The sequence below is a fragment of the Pan troglodytes genome, chromosome 11, assembly GCF_028858775.2.
Source record: "Pan troglodytes isolate AG18354 chromosome 11, NHGRI_mPanTro3-v2.0_pri, whole genome shotgun sequence".
Classification (NCBI taxonomy): domain Eukaryota; kingdom Metazoa; phylum Chordata; class Mammalia; order Primates; family Hominidae; genus Pan; species Pan troglodytes.
The window spans coordinates 78,546,653-78,564,126 of NC_072409.2; the positions used below are offsets into that span (position 1 = coordinate 78,546,653).

A 17,474-nucleotide genomic window follows, 5' to 3' on the forward strand; every position below is an offset into this window, starting at 1 on the left:
ACCCACCTACCTCTAATCGTTCTGACCAAAATAAGAGTTACGTCCTTACCTAGTTCTCATTTCTTCCAGTTAACTCCTTTTCTGGAAGTGCTCCTTAATTTTCCTGATGGTCTAGGTATCAAGATTCAAGTGCCATGGTCACAACTGGGTTCTGTTTGTCCCGTCCTTGGTGAGGGACAAGTGAAGGAATCTGGGCAGAGAAGATGAGGGGTAAGGTGGTTTGGACACGTTCCAATAAGGAAAATGCCCAGGGCTGAGGGCTGGGGTGGGAAGCAGAGCCAGGCAGACCATTGGATGCTGTGACTTTGAAACATGCTCTTTGTATTTTTAAAGTTTTTTTTGAAACAGTGTCTTGCTACATTGCCCAGGTTAAGTGTAGTGGTGATTTAAAGAGTGATCATAGCACACTGCAGGAAACGGTATCTTGCTACATTGCCCAGGTTAAGTGTAGTGGCGATTTAAAAAGAGTGGTCATAGCACACTGCAGCCTTGAACTGGCCTCAAAGGATCCTTCCCGCTCAGCCTCCTGAGTTGCTGGGACTATAGGGGTGCGTCACCACGCCCAGCCATATCCACTTGTTAGCTTCCCCATTTACAGGCCAAGACGGTCTCTCAGAGAATTATTTAATAATAGAATTACCATACTTTTGGCGCAAATGTGTCCAACACCAATGTGACAAGTACATATATCAGAATCACTCTTTCCTCAAGAGAATCACACCTTCCCTTGGCTCTGCCTGTGGATCCAAATCAAGCCTGGGTGTGTCTGACAATACCAGGGCACGGTTTGCTTCCCGGCCCTCCATCTCTACTGTTTGGCTACAGCTTGAGTTCACTAGGCATCGGCTCCCCTCTCAGGCCAGCCAGCAAGTTGTTAGCTGCCAACAAGGACATGGTGTTGCGGGTTCTGTGGGTGGCACTGCCAATGTGGGGCAGGATCACTGGAAAGGAGAGAGAGAGAGAGAGGGAGATAAGAAGGGTGGTTCAGCAGCCTTCAGCTGGGCTGTTTTCATGGCTTGGGTTTGCCGGTAAGAAGAATAAAGAGAGACTACCTCATGGTTCCATGCTTTGCCTTCTCTCCCACTTTCACTAAGCTTGACACTCCCCCAGAGCTGAGGTTCAGACTAACAGGGTGAAGGGCCTCCAGGCTACTAAAACCCAGTCACAATGTGATGAAAGATTTGTATTCTAGGGCTGGGCGCAGTGGCTCATGCCTGTAATCCCAGCACTTTGGGAGGCCAAGGCAGGCAGATAACTTGAGCTGAGGAGTTTGAGACCAGCCTGGGCAACATGGCAAAACCCCGTCTCTACAAAAAATACAAAAATTTAGCCAGGCGTAGTGGCCCACACCTATAGTCCCCGCTACTTGGGAGGTTGCGGCAGGAGGATTGTTTGGGCCTGGGAGGCAGAGGTTGCAATAAGCTGAGATTGCACCATTGCACTCTAGCCTGGATGACAGGGAGACTCTGTCTCAAACAAAAAAATGGTGAACGCATAGGAGTTTAGCACTGGCCACCTGTACCATGTGCCCTTGAAAATGATGCCACATGACCACAAGGTTTCTGATCTACAGAAATAACTCCAAAATGAAATGCTGAACAGCACAGTTATCTCTGATCCCACCCCAGAGCAAGTGAACTTACTTGCCCCCAAAGAACCGTCAGCTGGGTGCAGTGGCATATTCCTGTAGTCCCACCTACTCCAGATGCCGAGATGCAAGGTTCGCTTGAGCCCAAGAGTTCGAGGCCAGCCTGGACCACATAGTGAGACATCATCTTTACCAAATAAACCCCATAAAACTGCTTCTGGGTTTTTTCCAGGTAGAAATCATGTTTCCTTTTAATTGAGTACATTTTCTTCTTTAAATTTTATCATTATTGTAATAGGGTCTTTGTTGCCCAGGCTGGTCTTGAACTCCTGGCCTCAAGTGATTCTCCTGTCTTAGCCTCCCAAAGGGCTGCGATTACAGGTGTGAGCCACTGCGCCCAGCCATAATTCAGTACTTAATTCACAGAGTTTCTTCTCCTCTCTGGTAACAATTAGGTTCCCTCCTCTCAAGAACATTGCATCTGATCAAACTGAGAGCCAGCATGAACATGGACCCCAAACCAGAGCTTTCAGAATAACAATGAACAGCAAAAACCAGCCTTTCCCTACACTTAGGAAGGGACTGTGAATGGCAGGGTCCAAATTTTCACCATCCAAATAGAAAACCCAGAGCTGAATGCCAACATGGAAACCAAAATATGTCAGGAATGAAGTATAGTACCCCTTTACATACTCAAGGTCAGGATAGGTTTGGAGAAATTTGCATCTGACTATTTGGCCTCTTCTAGTAGAGAAGAGTTTTTGAGACAGGGTCTTGCTTTGTTGCCCAGGCTGGAGTGCCATGGCACAGTCAGCTTACTACAGCCTCAACCTCCTAGGCTTAAGTGATCCTCCCACTTCAGCCTCCTGAGCAGCTAGGACTAGAGGTACATACCATTACACATGGCTAATTTTTTATTTTTTATAGGGATGGGGTTTCACTATGTTGCCCAGGCTAGATTCGAACTCTTGGTCTTAGGTGATCCTCCCGCCTTGGCCTCCTAAAGTGCTGGGATTATAGGCGTGAGCCACCCTAATCAGCCCCACCCCAACGTTTCAGACATACAATGAATCAGAATAAATCTGCTCACTCACAAGAAACATTCCTGGATAATGGTTTTTGGTTGCTGAGATTGAGTAGCACATTATTTCAAAGTGGCAAAATTCAGGGCCATCTAGGAGAATTCAAAAGTGGTGGCTATATTTGCCGACAGGTTTACACAGGACACATATAAAACAACCCCCATTTTTTTCAGCGTATATGTCAAGAGGCCAAGACCCCGATCATCAAAATATGTTATTTCGTACATTACAGTTTACAGGACAACAGAGGGAAAGACACTTTGTTGGAGGGTGACTAAATGGCATTTTGCAAAAGGTCCGTGTCACTCTGAAGGGGTGGAAGGACTGGAGTCCTATGGCCTTCATTAACTTGACCCCTCCTCCTCTTTGGTTGCAGTGGCCTCAGTGGGAGCTGCTACTTCTACATGTTCTGCGGGCTTTTCCTCTACCTCTGCCTCACCTTCTTGGGGACAAAGATCTGGGTATCTCTGCATGCATTCCTGCATGGCCCCAACTGGTCTACACAGTCTGACCCCTTGACATTCTCCATACTATAGTGGAAGCAGGAAAAGTCCAGCTTGAATTGTTCCCCACAGGGGCCGCTGGCCCTTCCCCCAAGGCACAGGCAGTTCCAGTTAATGTCTCCATTTGGCAGCCTCAATCCGTGCTCCCCCCATAGGGATCACTGGGGTCATCAGCTGTGTTGCTTGGAGCTGCATGGTCTTTTTACATCACAAATGATTGCATCCTTCCCTTCCTGCTGGCAGTAGGACATGGCTGCAGCCCAGTGCTTAGATTTTGCAGAAGCAGCGGTGGCGACTGCAGCTTCATGCCCTGACTGCCCTCTCCTCAGACCAAGACCTGCCTTTTGAAGCAGTCCCCGGGCTGTGAGCTGAATTCCAGGACCTGGGGTGGGGGTGGGAGGGCAGTTTTCCTGGCTGTGGGCGACAGCCCTGACATCACACCCAGTGCTCCTTGCAGGCTGGGGTGGGGGGAGGGACGGGAGAGTTTCCAAGGGCTGCAATAATGGGAGCATTCACTGGGGAAGGCAGCTGAAGACCTTTTGTTTAGGTTTCCATTCCAGAATCCAAATTAAGGGCAGAGACTGGCCCCAACAACCTAAGGCCCTGATCACTCTTAGTCTGGAGGCATAAACTCCACCAGCTACCTGAACAGATCTTAATATAAAGAATCATTAACTACGCATCAAGTTGTTAACTCACTGAGCAGGTAACAAAAACCCAAACCACAAAGTGTGGTCCCAGGACCAGCAGCATCAGTGGCATGTGGGAGCCGTGAGGAGCACACTCTGTCAGACCCCACCCCAGACCTGCTGAAATAGAAACTCTCGGGATGGGGCTAGCAACCTGTGTTTGATCAGTCACTCCTCCAGGTGATTCTGACGAATGCAAAAGTATGAGAATTGGCCGGACACTCATGCCTGTAATCCCAGCACTTTGGGAGGCCGAGGCAGGTGGACCATCTGAGGTCAGGAATTCGAGACCAGCCTGGCCAACATGGACAAACCCCATCTCTACTAAAAATACAAAAATTGGCTGGGCCTGGTGGTGCATGCCTGTAATCCCAGCTACTCGGGAAGCTGAGGCAGGAGAATCGCTTGAACCCAGGAGGCAGGGGTTGCAGTGAGTTCAGATTGCACCACTGCACTCCAGCCTGGGCGACAGAGTGAGACTCTGTCTCAAAAAAAAAAAAAAAAAAAAAAGTGAGAACCACTGCACTGTGGTAGCACAGAGGTAGCAACTGCCAGAGGCACTTCTGGTGCTGCAACTCAGACTTCTGTGGCATGGGCACTGACTGGCTGTTGCTCTTGTCTCTGAGCAGGGCTCAATGGGGCTGGTTCACCAAGTGTTGGAAAGACTGCAAACTGGATTCCCCAGCCACTATGGGAAGGAACTGGTGCTGCTAGATGAAGAAGTGCTGCTGCCACTCCCCCAAAGACAGGAAGGGAGGGCAGGAGGGAGCAGGCCCTTCCACACCCACACTGACAAGGCCTGCCAGTGCAGCTGGCACAGCAGAAATGGGGTGTGCAGAGGCCTGGCCCCAGCCCCACAAAGCAGAAGAGAGAAGGGGGCTTTGTTGTGAAACAACAGCTTGAAAAACTGGCACGAGTTATATTGGCATTGTCATTACAATTTTAATTTTTCACAGCTAAACTGGTAATAGCAATTTATAGTAACAGGTTTTACACACGAGTCACTGTGGTGTAACACATGGAGACATGTAGTCAGCCCACGTTGTTGTTGTTGTTTTGGAGATGGAGTCTCACTCTGCCACCCAGGCTGGAGTGCAGTGGCACAATCTCGGCCTACTGCAACCTGTGCCTCCTGGGTTCAAGCGATTCTTCTGCCTCAGCCTCCCAAACAGCTGGGACTATAGGCATGCACCACCATACCCGGCTAATTTTTGTATTTTTAGTAGAGATGGGGTTTCACCATATTGGCCAGGTTGGTCTCGAACCCCTGAATCCACCCACCTCAGCCTCCCGAAGTGCTGGGATTACAGGCATGAGCCACCACGCCTGGCCCACTCTTTTTTTTTAAACAAATCCACTCACACCTACATTCTGTTCCTTTAGGTACAGAGACCCAGCAGAGCATGCGCAAGAGGACTGCTCCTGTCATACACCCATGTCACTGACAACATAAACATTTACGGTCCCTGGTGTGTCCCTTTGGGTTCAACACCTGCTCACACTAGCTCCACACCCGGCCCCTTGGGACCCCCTCAAAAACACTGGTCCTGCAGGGCAGCAGGGAGTTTACATCAGAAAGTGCAGTTCTTACCACAGTTCTTCAGGGTCAGGAGAGGGTGGTTTGTAGGCAGTGGTTCTGGGCTTGTCACATCCAGTCCAGCAGCTGCAATCTTACCACTGGCCAAGGCCTGGTACAGGTCGTCCTGGTTTACGACGTCGCCCCTGGGAATGACAGTGGTGACATGGGTACCCCGAAGATCCCTCCGCCCAGGCCACCTTTGAGGCAGAACAACCTACAGAATGAATTTTTCCACTCACTTGGCACTGACTTTTAAAGCAGTAAGTCTTAGGTATACTTACAGTATGTCTGTAAGTCTTATATACTCAGAGAACTCCAGCCCTGCCTCCTTCTAGCTGTGTGACCTTGGGCAAGTGTCTCAAATTCTCTGTGCCTCGAATTATCTGTGTCTCAAATTATCTACTCTGTGAGATAAGGAGAATACAACCTAACTCCCAGGCATGTTGGGAGGATTAAAGCTTTCTTACATGCTCTACTGCATGAACAGGGCCCAGAAGGGCATCTGTGTTAGGCCCCATCCAAGTGTTTCTGATCTGGTTGACCCCCAGACCCCCACTGAGAAGCACCACAGTGTGCTATCAGGTACCTGTCTAAACCAGGGCAGAGGAACGAGCACACCCCTAACTACAGCCATCAAAGGGAGCGGCGACTGAAGGCAAGAAGTCATCTTCTAGAGACTGTATATTGTGCACTAAGTAATACTTGTGCACTAATGAGTAATACAGGGTCCTGGGCTGTCCTGGGTACACGCAGGCACCCAGTACACGGCAGCTGTGACTGCTGCCAGCCAGCAGTGCGAGCCCTGTGGTCCTGCATGTTTCACTCTTCCATTCCCAGGTCACCTATTTTGTAGCTAAATGTTGGTAATTACAGGTACCTTTGGGGTGGACGAGTCCTCAGGATGACCTCACCCAATCCCCCTTCCCCTAAACTGATGTAAACAGGCTCAAGGGGCACCAGCTAGGAAGGGCTTGGAGTGGCAGAGAAGGAAGGTCTGACCTCCATACATGCCCAGTGGCCTGAAGGCACCCCTAGGGACAGTGTGAGGAGCTACGACCACGTGAGTTTTAGGGTCTGTCCACCCAGGAGCATAAGGTTCAAAGTATCACTGAACCACAGCCAGACAAAGCCAGGCTCAGCAGTGTGGGAGGCGGCCTCCAGAGGGCCCTTCAGATCCTGAAGTCCAGCCCTTTGTGGTGGAGGATAATGGGCCTGCAGAGGCTCCCTGGGAACACTCCCTGAAGCCACGCTGCTGTGTGCCAGGCCCCGCCAGGTGGGGGCCACTGCTGAGAAGCAGACAGGCCAGGCCCACTCTGATGGCTCTTCTTCCCTGTACGGAGGTCTCGTGTATTCCCACGAATTTCTGAGTTGGTTGTTTGGTTTATGGAAACCAGCAAGCTCAGCCTGGGGTCTCACCAACAACCCACGGGGAAGAAAATCTCCAGATGGCAGCAGTGGGGATGGCTCCTCTCCAGGCTTGCTGGGTAAGGTGGCCCTAGGATACCTGCTGATGTTGATGAACACAGCTGTTTCCTTCATCTTCTGGAAGAAGTCCTTGTTGCAGAGTCCCTCGGTTGCAGGTGTTAAGGAGCAGGCCACGACGATGAAATCAGATTGGGCAGCCAGCTCAGGGGTAGACACTGAGGGAGGGCAGGACTCCATCAGGCACTGAGTCCCAGGCTAGGGACAACCAGATGGCGGGAGACCAGCCCCTTGCTCCCGACTCCCTAACAGAAACTCCCAAGATGCTTCCTGAAGGCCGAGTCTCTACCTGGACAACTCTCATGAGTGCACAAAGTCAAATCACACACAGTGGGATCTGGACCACTCTGGCTTTAACTACCTTCAGGGCCCAAAATGCCCAGGGGCGTGGGGAATGCTTGAGATCCAGCCTGCCATCTGCTCACCAGGCTGTGGACCCGCCAGGTGCTGGATCCGCCTGGACTAAGGGGCGCACACAAAGGCTAGGGTAGTGCTTGCCAGTTTATGAAGGAAAAGACAGTGAAAGTGCCCAGCCCTTCCTCACACCCACCACCATCCCCGCTGCTCCGCCCACAATGGGGAATGGTAACAAAGGACTCTGAAAGACGGGAGCCCTGGACTGCTCTGCTGGCTCGGAGAGGACCTGGGTAAGTCCCTGTGCCCCCTGAGTGGGCCGGTGTCCAGGGGCAGGTAGATTAAACATCTACCAGACAGCAGCCCCTGGACATGCCTGGAGCTCCTGCCCTCTGCCTGAAAATGCCACCATTGAGAGAAAATACAGCCTCTCAACTGGGCACAGATAGGCTCCTGTGGAAATCAAGGCTTCACTTACCAAACTCTGCCTGGAATTCCGCTGCTTCCTCAGGCCTGGGCTGGCGCCCTGTGTACAGAAATCTCTGGACACCGAATGGTTTCAGACGCCGAGCAATGGCCTGGCCTAGAGCAAGGAGAGTCCATGTCTCGTTCCCAGTCCCACAAAGGGTAGGGACACCACCCAGCATTTCCGGAACAGCGGCCCTCAGGGCAGACCCTTTTCATCAGCACAGCCCGAGTTGCCTGCTCCTGTCTCCTCCAAAGCGGGTGGGGGGCTGGCTGCCCCACTGTAACTAGCCCCCAGCCAGCCCACACTGCCCCAGGGATCTGGAGACAGCACCTCAGCTCCCCTGAGGCTGTGACTGGCTGATGCTGTCCTCACATGGTCCAAGCCATCTGGAAAGCCACTCAGGTTTTTCCTAACCTCTGAGAACTGGAGAGGTTTTCACAAAGGAGACACCTGGTCAAGCAGTCCCCTCCTTTGTCCTGGACCCTCTGCTTCTGTGAATGCAGTCTCAGACCCCATTTGACTTTTTGGTGGCACTGCCAAACTGCCAGCTCACCCCAAACTTACAATTTTCATGTAAGCTGCTGCTGAGACAGATTTGTACAGTTGGATTTTCAGGCTCAGAACGTGCCCCAAAGCTGTTGGGTTCCTCCAAGCAACTTTCTAGTGAGAGGCAGGGCTGTTCGTTGGCTAGACAGGTTCTCCACACTCTCCACCCTCACCCGCACTCCTGCACCAGGCAGGATGACAGAGAACCACCAATAGATAGCTGCTTGGCTAGGCCCAAGCCCTTCTGCCAGGCTTCTCCAAATAAGGGCCACTGGAAGAAAAGTGTCTCTGCCTCAGCTGCAGAACTGCAGATCAACTCTGCCCACTGAGCCCTCTGGCCCGAGTTAGGGCTTTGTGAGTCACATACCTTCCAGAACACAAGCCGCAGTAGGTGTCGGGGGAATGGGCTCTCTCACGGTAACCACTCCTAACGGCCCCGACACATTTGTAGTCTTCATCTGTTCTTTATGGAGCCGGAATCATGAAGCCCCCTGACCCTTAGGCAACTTGCTTTTATCACCTGGTGAGTTCTTAAGGAATCCTGCTTTGGTTTATTTATGTATTTGCCTGTGTTTTACAAAGCGGTATCCCTCACTAGAAATACCTCTACTGTAAGCAAAGTGCCCTGACAGCATGCGGGTCTTCTCAGCCTTCAGACACGTGGTGCCAGGGATGCAAACCACGCTGTGAGAGCCGGGGCGGGCAAGCGGGCCGGTGGGAGCCTCACCTATGCGCCCCAGCCCGATGATGCCGACAGTGCTCTGCGTGAGTCCATAGCCACACAGCCAGAGGGGCTTCCACGAGGTCCAGCCACCACTGAGGGGAGAGAGAGGGGCAGGTGAGAGGCCCAGCCTTGGACCAAGATGGGGGCCGCTGAGAACCCGGCACCTCTGACTGTGGTCCAAGGTATAAACCCACCCTCCAGGTCAGGGACTGAGAGTGGGATGAGGCACTGCCACTCGGCACTGCAGATGAGCAGCAGAAACGACTCCACCTTTAAAGCCACCAGAGACATAGAACTTGAGGGCGGGAAGGGGCCTTACTGGCTCTCATCCTGTTTTGCAGATGGGAAAACAAACCAGAAAGGGTGACTTGCCTGAGGTCACACAACCAGGGAAGAGTTGAGAGCAACAGGCTGCAAACTCAGGATTTATGATTCCAAAACAAGTTCTCTTGGCACTTTAGGGCAGCAACAAAGAGTACAGCCACAGGGCCCACCCTGCTGCCCTGGGCAAGAGACAGAGCCTGCCCTGAGCCACCTCCAGTAGATGTGATGACTCCCCAGACAGGACAGTGAGCAGGACTCAGCACTGTCTACTCTGCTCCATGCCCCGTGCCGGGGCCCACGCTGCTGGCCACGCACTGTGAGAGCCTGCGTTTGCACGCCTCCCACCTTGACTCAGGCCAGTCCTTCCATCTGCACATGGAATGCTTCCCCCAACTTTTTTTTTTTTTTTTTTTTTTTTGAGACAGGGTCTTGCTCTGTCGCCCAGATTGGAGTACAGTGACATGATCTCGGTTCACTGCAGCCTCTGCCTCCTGGGTTCAAGCAATCCTCCCACCTCAGCCTCCCGAGTAGTTGGGACTACAGGCGTGTAACACCACGCCTGCCTAATTTTTGTATTTTTTGTAGAGACAGACTTTTGCCACGTTGCCCAAGCTGTTCTCCAACTCCTGAGGCTCAAACAATCTGCCCGCCTCGGCCTCCCAAAGTGCTGGGATTACAGGTGTGAGCCACCGTGCCCGGCCAACTCTTAACTCTTGATATACAGGCCGAAATCCCTGATCTGAAACCTTCAGGCTAGATTTTAAAACTGTTTGGCCTTTAGAAAGGCAGCATGGCGCACGTGGTAGATTCCACACATCACCCTCTGCAGTGTCTGGGCAGCAGCCTGTTTTAAAAGTGTTACATCTGCAGCAAAACTTAGGAAAGTCACATTAAATGGGAGAAATAAAAGCCTTAAATAGTCTCCTGTTAGTATGAAAGAACTTTCAGCTGTCCGAGCTTTTTAGATTTTGGGATCTAAGGGATGGTGGACCTGCAGCTTTCAGGACTCAAGCGGACGCCCACCTGCTACTTATTCTGTGAAGCCCTCCCTGATCCACACTCTCCCTGCCAGCCCTCACCCACCAGCAGAACTTGTTTGTCCTCCCTCATCCTCTTCTCTCACCACTTCCCTTTCTGCCCTTATTGCAGCTCTGCTTTGTGCTTTATTTTAGCTGAGTCCTCACTCAATGGGGCACACCTGGGGTCAGGGACTATGCGTGGGCTGGACTGGCACAGTGATCAGGATCCAGTGCTGAGCAGAGCCAACGTTCCTGCCAGGCATTCACTTCTTTTTCTTTTTTTTTTTTGAGACGGAGTCTCACACCATCACCTGGCTGGAGTGCAATGGTGTGATCTCAGCTCACTGCAACCTCTGTCTCCTGGGTTCACATGATTCTCCTGCCTCAGCCTCCCAAGTAGCTGGGATTACAGGGACCCACCACCACACCCGGCTAATTTTTTTTGTATTTTTACTAGAGACGGGGTTTCACTATGTTGGCCAGACTGGTCTCGAACTCCTAACCTCATGATCCGCTCACTTTGGCCTCCCAAAGTGCTGGGATTACAGCCGTGAGCCACCGCACCTGGTCTGCGTTCACTTACTTCTTCACTTCCTCGATGGCCTCCGGCAACCGGCGGCAGGTGGTAAGTAGCAGGGAGACTGCGAGTTCGGCGGTGGTATCTGTCAGGACATCTGGGGTGTAGCCAACTCGGATCCCACTACGAATCAAACATCTGGTGGTAACATCAGCCTCAACCACATTTACCAATGTCTACTGCTGGGACATTTCCATGGAGTTACTTTGCTCCCTCTTTGATCTGCCTGCCAGGAAGCTCAGAACTATAAATGAGCACTCAAAAACGGGCAGTCCTCATTCCTATTTAGATTATCTCCCACTTTGGAAGGATATGAAGATGGAAGATCAGGGTTCAGGGACTGAACAAGTAACTTAACCTTTCTGAATTTCCTCATCTGAAACAGAAAGAATAATACCTGCCTTTGCTACTTCAAGGTATTGTTGTGGGGATCAAAAAAGATAATGAATGTGAAAGGGTGCCACCTACACAGAAGTTACCCACTGTTTCTGACTGCTGGGGTTTATTGTAACTGACCTGTCACATGTGGACAGATTCTATCATCAGCCACCTCACATTCTCCCTGAATGGCCGAGGGATATGCAGTAAAAACAAATCAACAGCTCTTCTTTCTCTCATAGCCACCCCTCTCTCTAGGCCCCCTCCAGATCCCAAGCGGCAGTTACCGCTTCTTGATTTCATCCAAAGCCAAGTGGTCGACGCCCACAGACATGGTGCTGATGACTTTGAGATTGGCCCCTGTTGTGCAGAAAGTGCATTGTTAGTATCTTTCCTCGAGGAACTCAAAGCCACAGCACTGGGGACTATCATGGGGACACCACTTATTATTGTTTTCTTAGAATAAGAGGCTGACATCTCTGTTCTTCAGTTAAAACTCTGAATAATCCCCTTTGACAGCCTCAGACACTGCAGTTCAGGGAGGTTAAGTGGCCTGGCTCACTCACAGGCAGAGCTGGGTTCACCTCAGGGCCTCTGCCACCAAGGCCCCGCTCTTACCCACTGGACTGTCCACCCAGCGAGGCCTCCGGTCTTCTTCAGCCATGCTGGGGCCTCCCCCATGGACACCTCTGAGAGTGCCAAGAAGGTGGCTGGGACGTGACCCTCTCTACCCTCTCCTGCAAGCAGGACACCAGAAAGCTTCCAGGCCAAGGCCAGGGCATGGGGCGGCTCAGCACTGACTCACAAGGGTCCCTTCCCATCTGGCAGCCTCTGAGTCTGAACCTTTTCTCAAAACTGTCACAACAGCCTCACAGGGGGAGGTTTATCCTTCCATGGGCTGAGACCCGTGGCTGCGGTTGCGGAAAGACATCCTGCTGGGGCTTGGCACTGAGCTAGGTCCTCCCTCATACTACGCACACGCCCAGAAGGGGCAGGGTCTTGCTGGAGGTCACAGAGCAAGGTTGTGGCAGGGCTGGAGAACCCAGGGCCTTGGATGCACTTCCCCACACCCACAGTCTCCACACCGCGGTCTTTGCCCTCCCAGGGTCCCCCGCCAAGGGGTTCACAGCAGGAGGGAGGGGCAGTGCCTGTGCCAGAGCAAGCTATCTGCCCGCTCGGGCCTGGTATCGCAGGAAACGCCCTCAGAACCCAGACAGCACTGCAGAGCAGCCCAGGAGCCAGCAGCACAGGCTGAGGGGCCCACAGGGCCAAGCCACCCTCAAGTCCCCTGCCCACCCAGTGTGCACCTGCAGCATCCAGGATCCTCTTGTCCACGTGGTCGGAGAGGAGGCAGAGCAGGCCATGGGCCCCCGCCACACCTCGCTCTAGCTCCTGGGCGGGGATGGGCTCATCCGTGTCCCACTGCTCCACCTCACAGCTGCGGGGAAAGGGAGGCCCTCAGGAGAAGCAGGAGCCGCACACCTGTCCCCGCCCCTCCCAGCTGGGAATCCTGGCCTCTGATGGCCCTGGCCTCAGGCTGCCCGGGACTGGCTGAGGGGAGGCGGGGTCAGGCAGGGGTGGTCTCAGAACTGTCCCGAGACAGCAGGTGACAGGTGAAGGGCTGAGGGGCCCCCCAGCAGAGCCTAAGCTGCAAGGGGGAAGGCATGGGGACAGCTCTCAGGTCAGCACAGGGAAGAGCTTTCCCACATTCACAGGGGCTGGGCGGCCAAGCAGGCGGCCAACTGCAGGGAAGGCCCGTGGGGGGCAGGGTGTGCCTCAGGTGGGGGGCCTGGATTCAATGGCCTGTTGCATCTCTTCCTGTCCATGAAATAGAAAACTCTCATAGTTGGACTGGGCCAGGAAAGATAAGGTCAAGGCCACCCAACGCTTCCACGGCAGCTCACAGCAACCAGATATTTGTCCCAGTGATGCACGGTGCCTCCTGGCCCTTGCCGTGGAATTCAGTACAGTCAGCACGTGTGGAGCCTCTATGTGGCAGGACACAGGATAGCTACTTGCACCTCCTGACTGAGCCCAGGGCACTGACCACCTTTCATCCACCTCCCCATGAGCAGGGTACAGCGTGAGCTACTGTTACCATGGGCGCGGTTGCTGCCTTCCACCTTCTCCTGCTCAGTACAAAGTGGGTCCTTGGCAAAGGTTTTGTTGCAGTGAACAAAATTTGAAAATCTCATATGCCCCTAGAACTGGCTGCTGAGGCTGGATTGCATCCTCTTCCTATCTAACATTGGAAACACAAACCTGATCAAATGCAGTGATCAGACAGCAGTCAGACACTTCTGAGTACAAGCCCCAGCTCCTCCACCTGGGAGCTGCGTGGCTTTGGGAAGAAACTTAACCCTAAGTCCAGCCTCCAGTTTTTAATCTGTGCAATGGGAATTATAATACTGACTTCACAGTGCTACCAGGATTAAAAGTTTATGTATATGAAGCACCTGGCAAGGTTGGCCCACAAAAAGGGTTCCATTTAGCAAGGGTGGGCCAGGTGCAGTGGTTCATGCCTGTAATCCCAGCACTTTGGGAGGCTGAGGTGGGAGGATCCCTTCGTACAGGAGTTCAAGACCAGCCTGGGCAACACAGTGAGACCCTCGTCTCTGAAAAAAATAAAAAATTAGCCAGGCATGGTGGTGCATGCCTGTAGTAGTCCCAGCTACTTGGGAGGCTGAGGTGGAAGTATCTCTTGAGTCCAGGAGGTTGAGGCTGCAGTGAGGTATAATGGTGCCACTGCACTCCAGCCTGGATGAGAGTGAGACCCTGTCTTAAAAATTAAAGGGTCCTCAGGCCAGTCATGGTGACTAACACCTGTAATCCCAACACTTTGGGAGGCTGAGGCAAGAGGATTGCTTGAGCCCAGGAATTTGAGACCAGCCTGAGCAACAGAGTGAGACCCCCATCTCTACAAAAAAAAAATCAGAAAATTAGCCGGTGGTGATTGTTTGCGCCTGTAGTCCCAGCTACTCGGGAGGCTCAGGTGGGAGAACTGATTGGGCCCAAGAAGTCGAGGCTGCAGTAAGCCACGATCAATCGAGCCACTGCACTCCAGCCTGTGCAGCAGAGTGAGACTGTCTCAAAAAAAAAAAAAAAAGATAAGTAAATATAAAGAAGAAGAGTCATCAAAGCCCCCTGCCAAACGTCCAAGGGGCCTGGTCAGTGACCGCCATGTCCCTGACCCCACATGTCCTGTGGGAGCGTGGAGAATTAGCCTGGACCTTGCCTCAGGGGCAATCTCCCCTCTCCAAAGCCGGAACTGCAGGTCCCAGCGTCGTCTTAAGAGGAGAACTGGGCCCCAGAGAACTTTCTCCGAGCCTCCCCAAAACTCCAAGCCTGCCCCAGCCGGCCACAAGGCCCAAACGCCCCGCCCGGCTCTCCGGTCCCTGGGACCGCCCTGCTCCCTCCTCCACGGCGCGCGAGGCTCTTACTCTGCCGCCCGGGCGAGCGCGACCCTACCCTCGGCGGGTATCCTGCGGGTGACGAACACCTTCATGAGTCGCACCGGTCTCATCCGCAGTGCAGCCGCCGACCCGGACCTGGCAGTACAGAAGCTGGCCCGGGAATGTAGCTGGGCCGGGGCGGGGCCAGGCTGGAGTGGGCGGGAGAGACGTCGCGCGCGGCGTGCGCAGGGGGTGTGGCTTCGCGAGAGGGAGCGCGGGGTTGCGGCTGGGCGGTGACTGTGCGTGCTCGGGGAGTGACAGTGACAGTGACCCTACACAGTGTACTTGTGTGTGTTTGGGGGGTGCGCCTCGTGCCACTGGGGAATCAGGGCCCCGGGGGAGAGGGGGCAGTCCCGTCCAAGGCCTCATGGGAGCCCTGCTTTCTCTACACGCTCAGGGTCCTGTTTCCACAGGCTCAGGCCTTAAGAGACTGAAAGCCCCCACTTTTTCTGTCTCTTGGGTTGGCCCAGGGTAGAAACCCAGGTTCCAGGCTGTGAGGAAGTCCAGGACACACAGAGAGGTCATGTGTAGGTGTTCAGGCCAACAGCACAGCCAGGGGCCCAGCTGACAGCCACCGTCAATGACCAGAGGTATGAGTGAGGAAGCCTTTGGGTGACTCCAGGCCAACTCCCACCTGACTACAGCTAAAACCGCAAGAAAGAGCCTTTAGGAGAATCACTGGCTGAGCCCAGTCAACCCCGGAACCATAAGAGATGATAATGCACTGACTGCTGTTGCTCTAAGCCGTTCAATTTTGGAGTAATTCTTTATGCAGCAATAAATAAGTGATACGCTATGTGTGCGAAAGCCAGAAGCCGTAAGAGTACAACTAATTCTCCATTGAAAAATTAACCGTACCATCCTGAATGCATCTGATCTTGGAAACTAAGCCTGGTTAGGGCTTGTATGGGAGACTGCCTGGAAATACCAGGTGCCTGGAAATACCAGGCTTATGTTTATCTTAAAAAAAAAAAATTAACAAAATCATAAGACAACAAACCGGGAAAAATACCATATATTTGCAACTCATTTTATAGACAAGGGGTTAATTTACTTATTGCACAAATAGTTCCTAAGACAAAGATGCCCAGCTTATCTGAATAAGCAAAGGATATCAATGGACAGTTTATAGAAAAGGAAATGGCCTTTAAATGTATGGCTGGGCGCGGTGGCTCATGCCTGTAATCCCAGCACTTTCCGAGGCTGAGGCAGGCGGATCACTTGAGGTCAGAAGTTTGAGACCAGCCTGGCCAACATGGTGAAACTCTGTCTGTACTGAATATACAAACATTAGGTGGGCATGGTGGCACATGCCTGTAATTCCAGCTACTCAGGAGGCTGAGGCAGGAGAATTGCTCGTGAGTCCAGGAGATGGAGGTTGCAGTGAGCCGAGATCCCATCACTACACTCCAGCCTGGGTGACAGAGTGAGACTCCATCTAAAACAAACAAACAAAAAAAACAAACAAACCCCTCTCCCCTCTCCCCTCTCCCCTCTCCTCTCCCCTCTCCCCTCTCTCCTCTCCCCTCTTTCCACGGTCTCCCTCTGATGCCGAGCCGAAGCTGGATGGTACTGCTGCCATCTCAGCTCACTGCAACCTCCCTGCCTGATTCTCCTGCCTCAGCCTGCCGAGTGCCTGCGATTGCAGGCGCGCGCCACCACGCCTGACTGGTTTTTGTATTTTTTTGGTGGAGACGGGGTTTCGATGTGTCGGCCGGGCTGGTCTCCAGCTCCTAACCGCGAGTGATCTGCCAGCATCGGCCTCCCGAGGTGCCGGGATTGCAGACGGAGTCTCGTTAACTCAGTGCTCAATGGCGCCCAGGCTGGAGTGCAGTGGCGTGAACTCGGCTCGCTACAACCACCTCCCAGCCGCCTGCCTTGGCCTCCCTTAGTGCCGAGATTGCAGCCTCTACCTGGCAGCCACCCCGTCTGGGAAGTGAGGAGCGTCTCCGCCTGACCGCCCATCGTCTGGGATGTGAGGAGCCCCTCTGCCTGGCTGCCCAGTCTGGAAAGTGAGGAGCGTCTCTGCCCGGCCGCCATCCCATCTAGGAAGTGAGGAGCGCCTCTTCCCGGCCGCCATCACATCTGGGAAGGGAGGAGCGTCTCTGCCCGGCCGCCCATCGTCTGAGATGTGGGGAGCACCTCTGCCCTGCCGCCCCGTCCGGGATGTGAGGAGCGTCTCTGCCCGGCCGCCCCGTCTGAGAAGTGGGGAGACCCTCTGCCTGGCAACCGCCCCGTCTGAGAAGTGAGGAGCCCCTCCGCCCGGCAGCCACCCCATCTGAGAAGTGAGGAGCGTCCTCCCTCCTCGTCCGGGAGGGAGGTGGGGGGGTCAGCCCCCCGCCCGGCCAGCCGCCCTGTCCGGGAGGTGAGGGGCGCCTCTGCCCAGCCGCCCCTGCTGGGAAGTGAGGAGCCCCTCTGCCCGGCCAGCCGCCCCGTCCGGGAGGGAGGTGGGGGGGTCAGCCCCCCGCCCGGCCAGCCGCCCCATCCGGGAGGGAGGTGGGGGGGTCAGCCCCCCGCCCGGCCAGCCGCCCCATCCGGGAGGGAGGTGGGGGGGTCAGCCCCCCGCCCGGCCAGCCGCCCCATCCGGGAGGGAGGTGGGGGGGTCAGCCCCCCGCCCGGCCAGCCGCCCCGTCCGGGAGGGAGGTGGGGGGATCAGCCCCCCGCCCGGCCAGCCGCCCTGTCCGGGAGGTGGGGGGCACCTCTGCCCA

The 17,474-nt window shown here is 53.9% G+C and overlaps 1 protein-coding gene and 1 pseudogene across 2 annotated transcripts; both read right to left on the reverse strand.

The window, feature by feature from the left end:
* Positions 1-610: 610 nt before the first annotated feature.
* GRHPR (glyoxylate and hydroxypyruvate reductase) lies at positions 611-15,019 on the reverse strand. 2 transcript variants are annotated; one of them, XR_008537034.2, is made up of 9 exons: positions 14,755-15,019; positions 12,622-12,752; positions 11,602-11,674; positions 10,943-11,059; positions 9,020-9,108; positions 7,756-7,860; positions 6,858-7,081; positions 5,454-5,584; positions 611-941 (listed from the first exon to the last, which is right to left on the reverse strand). XR_008537034.2 is itself a non-coding variant. In XM_520581.8 (9 exons), exons 1-9 carry the CDS (start codon positions 14,835-14,837, stop codon positions 820-822), a joined length of 987 nt encoding a protein of 328 aa, XP_520581.3. In that variant the 5' UTR covers positions 14,838-15,019; the 3' UTR covers positions 611-819. The 2 variants fall into 2 exon arrangements, 1 of the variants encoding a protein (XP_520581.3); XM_520581.8 differs by having other exon boundaries at positions 6,946-7,081.
* Positions 2,897-3,809, reverse strand: LOC134807739 (mitochondrial intermembrane space import and assembly protein 40-like; annotated as a pseudogene).
* Positions 15,020-17,474: the final 2,455 nt, after the last annotated feature.